The 12,885-nt window shown below is 39.4% G+C and overlaps 1 protein-coding gene across 1 annotated transcript in view; it reads left to right on the top strand.

Moving 5' to 3' along the window:
- LOC140693568 (trafficking protein particle complex subunit 9-like) overlaps window positions 1-12,885 on the top strand; it is a 96,239-nt gene that overhangs the window by 17,120 nt on the left and 66,234 nt on the right. The window contains exons 2-6 of the mRNA XM_072957356.1: window positions 4,772-4,957; window positions 6,286-6,407; window positions 6,844-6,904; window positions 7,063-7,160; window positions 7,438-7,558. Of these exons, the coding sequence (XP_072813457.1) occupies window positions 7,109-7,160; window positions 7,438-7,558 (173 nt within the window). The 5' untranslated portion in view covers window positions 4,772-4,957; window positions 6,286-6,407; window positions 6,844-6,904; window positions 7,063-7,108. The remainder of the gene's footprint in view (window positions 1-4,771; window positions 4,958-6,285; window positions 6,408-6,843; window positions 6,905-7,062; window positions 7,161-7,437; window positions 7,559-12,885) is intronic.

Below are 12,885 nucleotides of genomic sequence, written 5' to 3'. Positions count from 1 at the left end.
CTTCCTTTGAAGAATAGAAATCAGGTGGTCAGGCTCACCCATGCTTTGGGCCTGACACACTTAATCTCATATCATTGTGTATCATGATTCGGAGATGGAGTTGCTTCAGGTTTATTGATTTTTGTTTTAACATTTGTGTTGAATTCTTTCTCCAGGCTTATGTATCCTGTTGGGTTTGTTGAAACTGTAGAAGGGAAACAAAAGCTTTTTTTGGTTTCCGGAGGCCTGAGTTGCTGATGATAAGGGTTGAGGGTGGGCTGAGGAACAGAGTGACACTCCCTCTGCTCCCAGCTGAAATTGATGAACAATGAAATCAATTAAGTGTATCGGTATTTGACCAATAGAAGTTAGTGAGCCCAAATTGGCTAGTTATGCCCAAAGAAAGTACTGAATTCACCTGCAGAATTAGGTGCTTTACCAAGAAGAAGCAGCTTAGAGCAATCAGAAAAATCAGTCCTATGATGAGATATAAAGTAAATATGATATCTTTTATTTCTGAAACTTTTCTACGTTAAGTTGTGTAGAGCTAAAATTAAGTTTCAAGCACCAGGAGTTAACAGTGTGGGTGGTTCTGTATGATCATTATTCAGGAATGTGCCTAGACTCTGCTAGAGTGGCTGAAGCTGGCAGGAAAAGACCCAGAGCCAGGATTTGTCACCTTAGGGTGTCCTCCTTAATGGTTCCATGTGGGAGCCCATGATTGGGTTAACAAATTGTAACAGACCCCAGCCGCCTGTCAAATTTAAGAAGAAAACGTATGCTTAGTAACTGCTTTGCAAGCAAGTGCCTGTGCATCCTCACTCCTGTCTCCTTGCCTTAAAAAGCAGAGATAATGCTTTGCTTGCGTAGATGATGTTTTAGATAGCACTCTGCTCATCGCAAAGCAATGACCCAGGCCCACAGCTATAAAGGCTGGGCTTGTGTGCAGTTAGATACTCTATTATCCCCCAAGCAAGGACCTAGCTGGTCTGGTGGTCTGCTTTGTAATTCACATGTCTAAAGAATGTATCTTATTCCCCTCACCCCATGACTTACCTAAAGATACACTAAGCCTTTGTACTCATGGTGGATTCTACAATCTCTGTCTCATCCTTCTTTCCCCAAGTTCCTGCTTACTATCACACAACTGTTAATGACGTTTTCCTTTGATTATACACAATAAATATGGGATCATTTGAGAGGCTCGTGGAGTTGGGTCCCTACGCCCTCTCTCTTTCGTGACTTTTTCCACAGAGTCTTGAGTATTCATTCCCTGTACGTAAGACTTCTGCCAGCCAGAACCCACAGTTCCAGGTGAGAAGGATGCAGGCTTTATCTCTCCTACCCGAGGGAGAGAGAGTAGAAAATTGAGATCTGCTCTTCCGTGGTCCCTTCCTGCCCCAGGTCTGCTCCAGTTCACCTGCAGCCTTCTGGCCTCTGCTCACACTGCCTCTGTCCCAGGACTGACAGCAGCCTTTTCTTCCCTGGTAAACATTTCCTGTGCCTTTTAGAAGTTGGTCTCTTCTCTGCAATACAACCCTGGCAGATGTGATGGTGGTAAACGTGCTGGAGGGCAGTCACTTGGGGACTGCCAGGAGCCATGCTGATTCTCCTGAGTCTCTCATTCGGGGTTACAGAACTGTCGAGCAGCAGAGGAAGCCCTTTAACGTGAGGCCAGCTCAGCATTGCATCACTTTCATTTTATTTTTGAATTTTCAGTGGAGAAATTATTTGTAGCAAACTGTTCCAGATTTTTGGCTGCCTGCTTTCCTCACCACCATTTCCTTGTTGGCTCTGGTGCTTGTTGTAAGAACCAGGTTTCTTCTCTGGTTATTTCTAGCAGCTGGGCTTGCCGAATCCTTGATCTGCATTTGAAGCAGAATGCTTCTTCGTGATGTCAAGCTGATTTTCCTATTTCTGAATATTTCGTGTACACTCAGCAACTCTTTCAAGTGAAATGCTCTTGTCCAATTCTGTTAACCCATATTTGCCGATCTCCTGCTTTCATGCTGAGGGCAGTTTCTTTTTCCTGTAATAAAAGTTAGCAATTTGCATTTACTATTTGAAGGTTCTGGCCCTAGGTGCTTTTGTCCTTAACAGTTTTAATACAATTCACCCATTAAAATGTGCAGCGGTTTTTACTCAAAGCCCAGAATTGTGCATCGCAGTCAATCTTAGAATATTTTCATCCCCCAACAGGAAGCCCTGTATGCACAAGCAGTCATTCCCATCTTCCTCATCCTCCCCCAGCCCCAGGCAGCCATTGTTCTCTCTCTATGGATTTGCCTGTGCTGGACATTTCATGTAAAACAAGTTATTTCATGTAAATGGAACTGTCTATTGTGACTGACTTCTTTCACACTGAGTAACTTTTTCAATGTATTTCCAGGTTGTGGCCTGGGTCAGTACTCTATGCTTTGCTATTGCTGAATTATATTCTACTGTATATCTGGGCCCTACTGTTTACCCATTCATCAGGTGATAGTCGTTTGTGTTGTGTCTGCTTTTTGTTTGTGAAGAGTAATGGCGCCGTGAATACTCCTGTAGGAATTTTTATGTGGACATTTGTTTTCAGTTCTCTTACTTGTGTGACCAGAGAGCAGAAATGCTGGGTCATTCATAAACCAAATGTTCAACTCTCTGAGGACCTGCCAGGCTGTTTTCTAAAGTGGCCACCCTGTGTTACATCCTCAAAAGCAAGGGCTGCGCGCTCCGCTTCCTCTGTGTCTTCATTAGTGCTTGTTACACATTTTTTTTATTATAACCTATTGTAGTAAGTGTGAAGCGGTTTCTCCTAGTGGTTTTGACTTGATTTCTTTTACAGCTAATGATATTGAACATCGTTTGATTGTGCTTATTGGCCATTTGTATATTTTCTTTGAAAAATACATTTTCAGATACTTTATACACATTTTAATTGAGTTCTCTTTTTCTTGTTGAGTTGTAGGAGTTTTTTCTTTTATTTGAAGATACAAACACTTAATCAGATAAATAATTTGAAAAAATTTTCTCCTCTCTGATGTTTTTTCACCTTCTGGATGGTGTCCTTTGAAGCAAATTTTTAACATTTGATGAACTCCAATTTATCACTGTTTTCTTTGTTCCTTGAGCTTTTGGGGTAATATTTAAAATCTGAGGTATTTTATTTAAACTTTTATATAAAAAATAACTTAATTCTTAAGACTGTTCTAGGAGATGGGTGCTGTGGCTGTCCCCAGTCTATGGATAGGAGACTGAGGTGCAGAAAATTTCACTGAAATATCAGTGTCACAGCTACCCAGTGCTGTGGGATTTCAGACCCTCATGTTTGTCCCCAGCATTTGTGATCTTCACCACCATGCTCCACTACTGCCTGGAATCATTAATGAAAAAGTTTTCCTTTTTTGATTTCTTGATTGTTTGTTTTCTCATTGGGGAACTCACCTCTTCATTTTCCTTGCAGAGATCTGTGTAGGTTTATTTTAGATCTCATGTACTTATTTATTACACAGGCTCCAGCGATGATTGTGCCTAGTTGATCTAATCAATTCATACTCAAGTCTTTCCTGCTCATGACACTAAAAAGAGAGTCATGATTTACATAATGCTCAAAGAAGAATGTACTTGAGTGATTTTATTTTTCTAACCAATCAAACAAATCAAATAAAAACCCGGTGTTGGAATAGATTATAAGCCCTGCAGAATAGGGTCACTGTCTTCCTTGTGTTTCATTTGATTTGTCACAGTGTCTGGATAGTGCCTTGCTGTCCAGCAGTTTTGTGAGTATACGGTGCTCGTGAATCATTGTAAGGAAAGAATTTTGACAACAGACTGTGTTGTTCATTTCACAAGGGAAAAGATCATATAGAAATACTGCTCAGATTTATTTTAAAATTAAGCTTGGTGTTTTGAGAAGGGTTCAAGAAACCATACAAAAATCTTTTTCACTAATTTTAAATCTATCTTAGACACATTATGCATACATAGCAGAGTAACTTATCAACTAGTTTTGACAAGAGGAGTGTATTATTGATTATCTATTTTAGTTGAAATATTCTACCTGGGATAAAGTAATCAGTGCCCATAAATGAACAAATATGTTTGTATTTCTATGCAACATGGGGGCAGACTTCATATGTTTTTATATAATATATATGACTGTGTGTTTTAATCTGTCTGTCAGTGTTTTTATAGTTTTTCATCAATGTTGTAACTTTAGAATTCTTCTATGGAAATCACCCCCAATTCTAGTGCAGTTTGTACTGTGTATCCTGTCTTATGCATGGGATTCCACTGTCCCCTCACTGAGGAATTTCCTCTCCTATTGAGTTAGTAGCAGAGTTAAAGGAACTGTGATTTCTAGGCCTTTGCTCTCCATGTGTTTGCAGTTGGCTGTCAATCAAGATTTTCTCTTTCTTGAGTTTTCATTGTTCAATTAGAATTTTGGAAATAACAATTAATATGTTGCAACACTCTCCCTAGAAACTTGATGTGTTTGTGCTTTTCAGTTTCCAATTTACAAAAAATGTAAATGCACTCTTGTTTTTAAATAGTCCTTTTTCACTAGATATTTGTTTACTTCTTTATAGTCAAAATATTTTTTTCCCAATGAATGAATAGGTTTGCATGTTTTAAAAGATACCTTACTTTTTAAATTTCTTATTCTAACAGGTATATTCGTTGTACAGAATTTAGAAAATAAGGATAAACACAATTATAACTTAAAAATGGCCTCTAATCTCACCTGGAGATACAGTTGTAAGGTTTGAAATTGAGAATTACAAGTCCTCTCAAACTGTTCTTCTATTTCAAGTACGGTTTGGTTACTGAGATCCTCGAATTCCCATATGAATTGTAGCAGCAGATAGTCAGTTTCTGCAGAGGAACCCACTGGGATTGTGATCGAGTCCACGTTGAATATATGGATCGCTCTGGGGAGCACTGCCATCCCAAGAATGCTGTCATTTGATTCAGGAATGTGCGTGGTGTGTCTGTCCAGGTATTTAGGTATTTTTAATTTTTTTCAGCATTGCATAGAGTTTACATTGGATTATTTTACTATATATTTTGCCTTTATACTGAGGACAAGTGTGCAAGGTACCGGGATCAGAAGTGTATTGGAGCTCCGCAGCTTGCTGCCACCATGGACGCTGTGCTCTTGCTTCGCCCACTGTACAATGTTGCACAAAATAGGACCTAAGTAACTCTCTCTTGAAAGAATGATTATATGATTGCTGGATGATGCTTGAGAGTCCTTGTGATGATGTCTTTTTCCCAGAATTTCCCCTCTTCTTTACTATGCCCTTTCCCTTCCTTTCCTCCAGCCTGTGTTTCAGCCTGCCTGTGGCATTGATTTTCCTTGTCTGTGGACTCTTCCTTTCACTAGTTCGTGATAATGTTACATGTGAGATGTGGAAACTTGCTAGATGTCAAGAAAGAGGAAATCCATTGCATTCTAGTTTTTTTAGAGTGTGCTATTGTATTATCGATTGAAATGAAATCAGGCTGACCCATTGAGCCATCCCCTGAGCTCTTTTTGCCTTCCTACAGGTGATACTGCTCTCGTTGCTGCATGTGCCCTTCCCCCAGACTTGGTTTTGGGGTTGAGTAAGTCACGGTCACTGGAGCCCTCTCTTTAAATGATGAAGAGAACATTTGCTCTTTCTCCCTGTTTGGGGACTTGGATGAGATGAGGCAACAGATAAAGAATGGAGCCCCACCTCATTCTGACCCCCGCTCTTTCCGTTCCTTTCTCCAGGGGAAGAGTACAATTCAAAAATATAAAGATTGTGAACTAATGAGATAGACAAGACAACCGATCATTTATTAAATACCCTTTCATGCCAGAAACAAATGTATTATACACACAAAAAGCACATAAAATACGGTAGTACTGTGGTTACAAACGTGGGTCCGAGTTCGAGTCCTAGTCTGGAGTGACAAGTCCTGTGAGATGGAGAATTGGTAGGTCGGCTTAGCCTCTCTTGGACTTGTTTTCTGTCCTGCAGAGATGGGGCTCGCTAGGCGTCCCTCCCCCGTAGAGGTGCTGAGGGGTGTAAAAGACACGTGTAGGCAGACCGAGCACAGCTGCTCTTTCCTCGTAAGTGCAGGATAGCATCGCTTTTGCGGTGATGGCTTTATGACTGCACCCTGTAGACTCTCAGTGCTCCAAAGGGATGCCTTGCAGATTGGAGATGGGATTCTCACTTCTGTATATACCCAAGGATTGTGTTATTGGGCCTTGCTAATTTGACTCTATTCTTTAGAAAGTACATAATGTAGATATATTTTTCAAACATGCATGATTTTTTCTTTTATTATTTAGAGTTCTACCCTCTCATCTCTTGGTGTGACTTTTCATGGAATCCAGGAAACAGTCCTAAGCAACCTGCCTCTTCACACTTCTCCGTGGTGGTTTCCTTCCCTGACTAGAAGAGGGTTTTGCATAGGTAATTTTGATTGCTCCCCTTCTCTTGGAGACCCTCTGTTTTTCTGCCCATCTCTCACCTGTCCATCTGTCCATTTCTCTACCCACTCATTCTTCTGACTTGTTTCAATAAGCATTTCAGGCAGCTTACAGAAGAACAGGTACCAAATAAACAGGTGAGAAAATGGGGCCAAGTTCATACAGTGAGGCTAGGAGTTGAGCCTGTGTGAGAGTTGCCAGCGTGAGACACACGCCTCTGCCTTGTGACTTATAAGATAGACAACATCAATGTGCCTGAAGCTCCCAGCAGACACAGGGAAACAGGGTTTGTGGGAGATGCTCATTGGCTGTGAAATAAATAAGTGGCTTAGTAGAAGCCCAGCCTTTCCAAGTACTAAGGCTTAGGAGAATATTTTAGTGTCTTCCAAAATCAGATTATTGCATCTTTTCTTTTTCAGAGTTTTATGTATAGTTGGTTTACATTCTATACCTGGAAATTTCTCCAAAACTTCTGCCCACGTGAGTCCCATGACTCGGGAATGGGGTGGTTCTGCTCATTGACGGGTGTTGGCCAGAAACGGAAAATGACAGCCTCAAAGGAGCCTGGGATTTATCAGTTATGTTTTGTCAGTGCTGTAGATTTCAGAAAATGCTTTCACCTTTTCTTTCCATCTGAGGCAGCAGCGCGCTCTCTTACCAGCATCAGGAGCTCAGGGCCATGGGATGGTGGGGGCTGACTGCACTGCCGTCAAGACAGCTGAGCTAGTCACTGCAGGTGTGGTTCTTTTACATACTGCAGTTCATGCTCTTTACTAGAATGTTTCAACAGGGAGTTAATTAACTGAGTTAATTAACATTTTATAAATATGATGCTTTGTTGAAAAGACAGTCATAGGCAGAATATAAGTTGTGATCACTTTAAAAATGGTTTCATTACTGAAGTTTCAGTAGGAAAGATCCAGTTTATCTTATTTCCGCCTCTCTTTAAAAGTAACAAAGAAACAAGACAGAAAAAGCAGAGGATGATTTCTGTTCTTCCTCTCGGCTTGCAGGTGCCCTCACCTCCAGTGGCATCCATCCAGACACCAGCACTGACACTGGCCGTGCTCAGAACTGCCTCAGCCCTGAAGACACATCTGACAAATGGAAGGGGGCCGCGCCCTGTTACAGCAGGTGCTCTCACTTTGTGGGTCCTTATGTAACTGCGCGGTGTTATTCAGGATCGCCCTTTCTACACTTTGTGACGCTGCTGCGGTGTCTCCTAGTTATTTGTTTCTGTAAGTACTCGTGTAATTTTCCAATGTGTGGTACTAGACATCTAAAAATGCATTTTTCAGATGAAAAATAGTGTGTATTTAATATAAATGTATGAAAAAAGGGTCAAATGGATCTATCCTGGTGCCAGTACTCAGAGATAATAATTAACACATTAACATCTATTTTCTGTTCTTTTCATCAGTGTGTATTACCTCTGTCATAAAAACCAGCGAGCAATGTGTGCCTGTATACTGTGTGGAGACCTCCATTTTCCATTCGGCTTATTACACATTTTTCTACAATATTCTATCTCCCCTGGCATGATTTTTAATGACTAGTATAGCATTCTGTCTTGTGGAGTCCTCGTCCATTTTACTTTGTATTTAAGTAAACTTTTAAATTCCAAGTATACTTAACTGAAATTCTGAAAAGAGATCTGTTGTGGTACCGAAAGTCCCCTACATCCCTTCCCCTTTTTTCCTGAGAGTAAAAACTGCTGACAATGTGGAGTATATATTTCATGACCTTTATGCCTATGTCATATAAATAAACACATACATACACGTATATGAGAAATCTATGTCTATGTGTGTGTATATATGCTTTATTGAAAAATAAGGCCATACTATATGTTTTCTGCAGCTCGGTTTATTCACTCAGGTATATATCACAGACGTCCTCTCTCTCCAGACTCACCCGGTCCTTTCAGATAGAGTAGAGGGTTTTCCTGATATGCAGGTTTGGTCTCTTGTGTAAGGACACCTTTCGTGGGAGCGTACTGTGGACAAGGCCTTGGACCACGCCGAAACACCGGAACTTTAGTGCCCACAGCTCACCGTGATTTACCGCATCATTGTCTTGATGGTGGACACTTAAGTTTTCTCCATTTTCCACTGTCAGAAAGGGTGTTTGACTGGCATACTTCTTATACAAACATTCCTGTGATCTTGTATGAGTATTATTTTCGTTAAGTTTTCTGGAAATTTAGTCCTTGGATGTGACAACTACATAAATCACAGGCTCCTTTCAAGTGAATCTAGAAATTCCTTCTCCTGTGGGGCATGAAAAGATGTAGAATAACTTATGTAACCAATTCTCTATCGCTGGATATGATTTCACTTCAGCTTTTCTTCTCACCATTGTAAACAGTGCTGTGTAAATGCTCTGATAAGTACATCTTTTTGAACTGAATTTTTCTAAATGAAACGATTCCAAAATGTGGAGTTCAGCCTGTGTGTACACACGTTTTTCAGAGTTTACATATCCATTGACATGTCATCCTCCAAAAGATCGCTCACAGTTTGTTCTCTCAAAGATGGACACTAGCTAGAATATCTTTTAAAAATATGTGCCAATATGATGAGCAAAAGTACTTTTTCATTGTTTTAATTTGCACTTGATGACCAGTGAGGTATTGAGCATTTTTCACTCATTAGCCATCTGACTTTTAAAAAGTGAATGATCTCTTTTGTCCTTTGCACACATTTAAGTGAGGCAGCTTCTTGTTGCTTTGTGACAGCTCTATGTATATTATGAACATTAACCCCTTGTCTTCATCAACATGTATCAGAGAGCTTTTCCTTGTCATATTTTGCCTTTCATTTTGTTCAGTAGGTTCATTTTTGTTGTGGCCCAAAATAATCTTAAGATTGTAAATGTCTTCTTTTTGGGTTTTATTCCTGATATTATTCTTAGAAATACTTTCTTATAATGGTATAAATTTCTTCTGTAGGTTTTTTTAATCTCTAAGATGGAGATGATGATGGTACTTGTTATAGTGAAGAGAAGTTGAATTAATATGAGCAAAGAATTATATTCGCTGTTATTAGTACTTTCTAATATTCACATCACATTCTGTAATTTTTCTTGCGGTCATTATGACTGGAATAGAATTTGTTTTTTCCAGGGGATTCTCTGATTGTCCCAAGACAATTATTGAATTCCTACTTTGCTTTTTAACTTGAAATCCCACCTGTAAAGAATACTTATGTACACTAGAGTCTCTTTTTGAGCTCATGGTTTATTTTTATCAATCTTACTTTCTTACACTAGCACTATATCTTACATATTGTAAACATTTATTTAATATCTGACAGTGCGATTTTTTGATTCTCTTTTCGATCCCAAATTTTCTTGGTTAGTATTATGACTTTATTATTCCTGAAGAATTCTAATATAATTTTTCAAGTTAAAAAAAAAAAGAAGTGCTGTCGTGGGATTTTTTAGTACTTTTGAATTATATTTAGGAGAACGTACATTTTTACAAAACTGCTTTCCTCCATACAAAATGTTGATGTCTCTACTTTCACACCTCTTACTTTACCCCACAGTACAGTCCTGTACTTCCACCATGTACAACATGGGCATTATTTTTGAGTTTATTCCAGATTATTGTTGATGTTTTTGTTAATTATTTAAGTCAGAATTTTTTGCTATTGTATATTTTAACTGTTAAAACTGACACCTAGGAAGGCAGATTCGGTTTGTAAATACTCACTTTGTAACTTCTCATTTAAAATTGTAAGTATTAAGTACTTGTTACAGAATCCTTTCTTTTCTGTTTTTAAAAATTTGTTTCCAAGATTCTCAAAATGGTCATAGCAAAGTAGTATAAGTGGGGACAGAGATGGAGAGAGGTAGTGTGGCTCATGTACAAACTGTGAGCACTTTCATGGCTGCGTTTACGCTGGAAAAGCCGCTGAAGAGTCCAGGATAAAACGGGTGGCTTTGTATGCAGTTGAAAGCCAGCTTTCTTGCCTGGTGAAGCCTGGTGGGCGTGACAGGTAGATGATCAAGGTCGAATGGAGGTTATTGGCTGCACAGAGCGCTGTGTCTGAGAACTGGAGAATATCGCCATGGGAAATGCTTGGTGCCAGGAACAAAGCAGAGGAGCTGGGGACCCTGTGTGTTAAGGAATTTCCAGCCCTCGGAGTGGGAAGATCAGACTCTGCATTCAGATCTGAGTTTGAATTCATCTTCTTTAGTTTACTTGTCCTCTGACTTTGGTCAAGCTATATACCCTCTTTCACTTCCTGTTTTCTTATCTCTCAAAATAGGAGAATTACAGCCTGCTGCTAGATTGTTTGATCAGGTTAAGTAATTAGTGTCTATAAGATGCCACGTACAGTCACAAGCTCAGTGAGAAATGGGCTGTCACCTGTTCTTCTGCAACTCAGTGCTTGACAAGACATGTGGGAAAGCCAGTCCCTAATTTGTGTGTGATGCAAGTAGGAACAAAATTAATGTCTTGCCTTTCCCTAGCAGTATACTTACAGCTTTGCTTCATTTACTTCTTTCCTCCTTTCCTTTCCCCTTTCCCATCCTCCACCAAAAGATCCTGAGACTCTCTCAGAATAGTAGATTCAAATTACTTTAAAGGTTGGCTCATCCTCATGAAATGATAGTAACATAAAAAAAATCTGTGCACATCCCACAATACATTGTATTTGATTTACACACACACGTGTGCACACATACACACACACAATCAGGCTACCTTCCACTTGCAGAGGGATAAGGACCACTTTTTCTGAGTTTTCACTCACTGAGCTTGAGAACAATGTCTCTTACACAGACTTTCACCAGGCTTCGTGCATGGTGTTTTTAATTGAATTTCGGCTTTGTGGCCATAGATATAGTCTCCTAATAGAAGAGAGAAAGTGGAGACATAGACATTCCGCTGAGATATTGGTGTCATCATATTTTAGTTGGAAAGGACTTAAGACAGCATAGAGTCGTAATATTATATGGGTGAGAATCCATGATGTTGTAACTTGGACAAGAACATGGACCTTCTGCCGTCTTGTCCACAAAGGTGAAGAGGCAACTGGGCAGGGGATGGTAGGGATCCTTCTTGCTTGAGTTCCATGTTCTTGCTAGTTTTCATTGCTCAGTTGCCTTTAGTTTATGTCCATGAGGCCTCTCATGGGAAGGTCACTCTGTCCTGATAGATTGAGTTTCTTATCAGCAAAAAGCTCTGGACCCACTCATATTTCCCAGAGTTTTCTGCTGACCTGCTGACACTTTATATAATTGAGACCTAAGAAACTACTGAATATAAAATCCTTATTGTTATTGTTTGCCCTCGAGTTCCATAGGAAGGGGTGCTGTCTCAGGCTGTCTAAAGCCAGATCTGAACAAAGATAGGGTGACAGGCTGTGCTGCTGGTCCTCCACAGTTGAAGGGGATTTCCAACTTAGCTTTATATTCAAGGCAGATGAGTTCAAATCTTGCCTTTACCAGTTATTATCTTTGTGAATTTGGGGAGAAACTGTACTTTTTTGTGTCCAAATTTGTTTATCTGTAAGTAAGTTCAGTATTTATTTTAAGGTTTCTGTTTTAGAATTGAATGAGCTAATACTCTCATTTATACCTAAAATAGTGATCTCATGGTTCTATGCTGGTGCCTTGGTAGTTGATTACTAAGGGACTCCGCAGTGAGATTGGGGGTGGGGGACCCTGGATAATAGAGCTTATATTCCAGGATATGCTTGTAAAAGACTGGATGTGCAGTGGATTTTTAGTAAATATCTACTCCTTTCCTAATTTGCATTGATTGTGTATATATCTTTATACTAATATATAAACAATTTTTATTGCAATTTAAATATCTTTGTAGTATTTACAATATCTAGTTATAAAAATACGTGAAATAAAAAGATTTGAATTTATTTTCTTTTCAATAAGCAAAACAAAATAAAATAGAAAAGAAAAAAGTTTTGAAGGAGTAGAAATAATTTTATTTCTGTGGAATCAATTCCTTGTAATAGGTTTTTTGTTCATGTTGTTAAAAAGCATATAAAATTGATAGGTGGTGAAATACTGGAAATGAGGAAACAGTGGAGACATACTACCTCTAAGGCAGTCAATTTGTTACCAAGTCCAAACTCGTTCTGCTTGCTGCATGACAGGCCGATTAATCGGGAGATGAGATGTTGGAGTAAGGAAAAGAGACTTTATTTGTAAAGCTGGCAGACCCAGAAAATGGCATATTGTTATCCAGTAGAACTCTCTTCCCCAGGGCAGAATTCAGTCTCCTTTTATACTAACAAGTGGCGGGGATGTGGCTGGTTGTTGCAAACTTCTTGCTGTATGAATTGTTTGTCCTTGAAATCCTTTGTTCCTGCAGCTGTCCATGTGGGTCAAATTATGGTGCCCCTGTAAAACCTCCAAAAAAAAGAAAGGTTATTCACTATTTTACAACTTGCCATCTATACATAAGTGTAGAAGAGCAAATATCCTTA

The sequence above is a fragment of the Vicugna pacos genome, unplaced genomic scaffold (assembly GCF_048564905.1).
Source record: "Vicugna pacos unplaced genomic scaffold, VicPac4 scaffold_19, whole genome shotgun sequence".
Taxonomy (NCBI): domain Eukaryota; kingdom Metazoa; phylum Chordata; class Mammalia; order Artiodactyla; family Camelidae; genus Vicugna; species Vicugna pacos.
The sequence above is the reverse complement of the archived record's forward strand: the minus strand, read 5'-3'. Positions and strand labels throughout refer to the sequence as shown.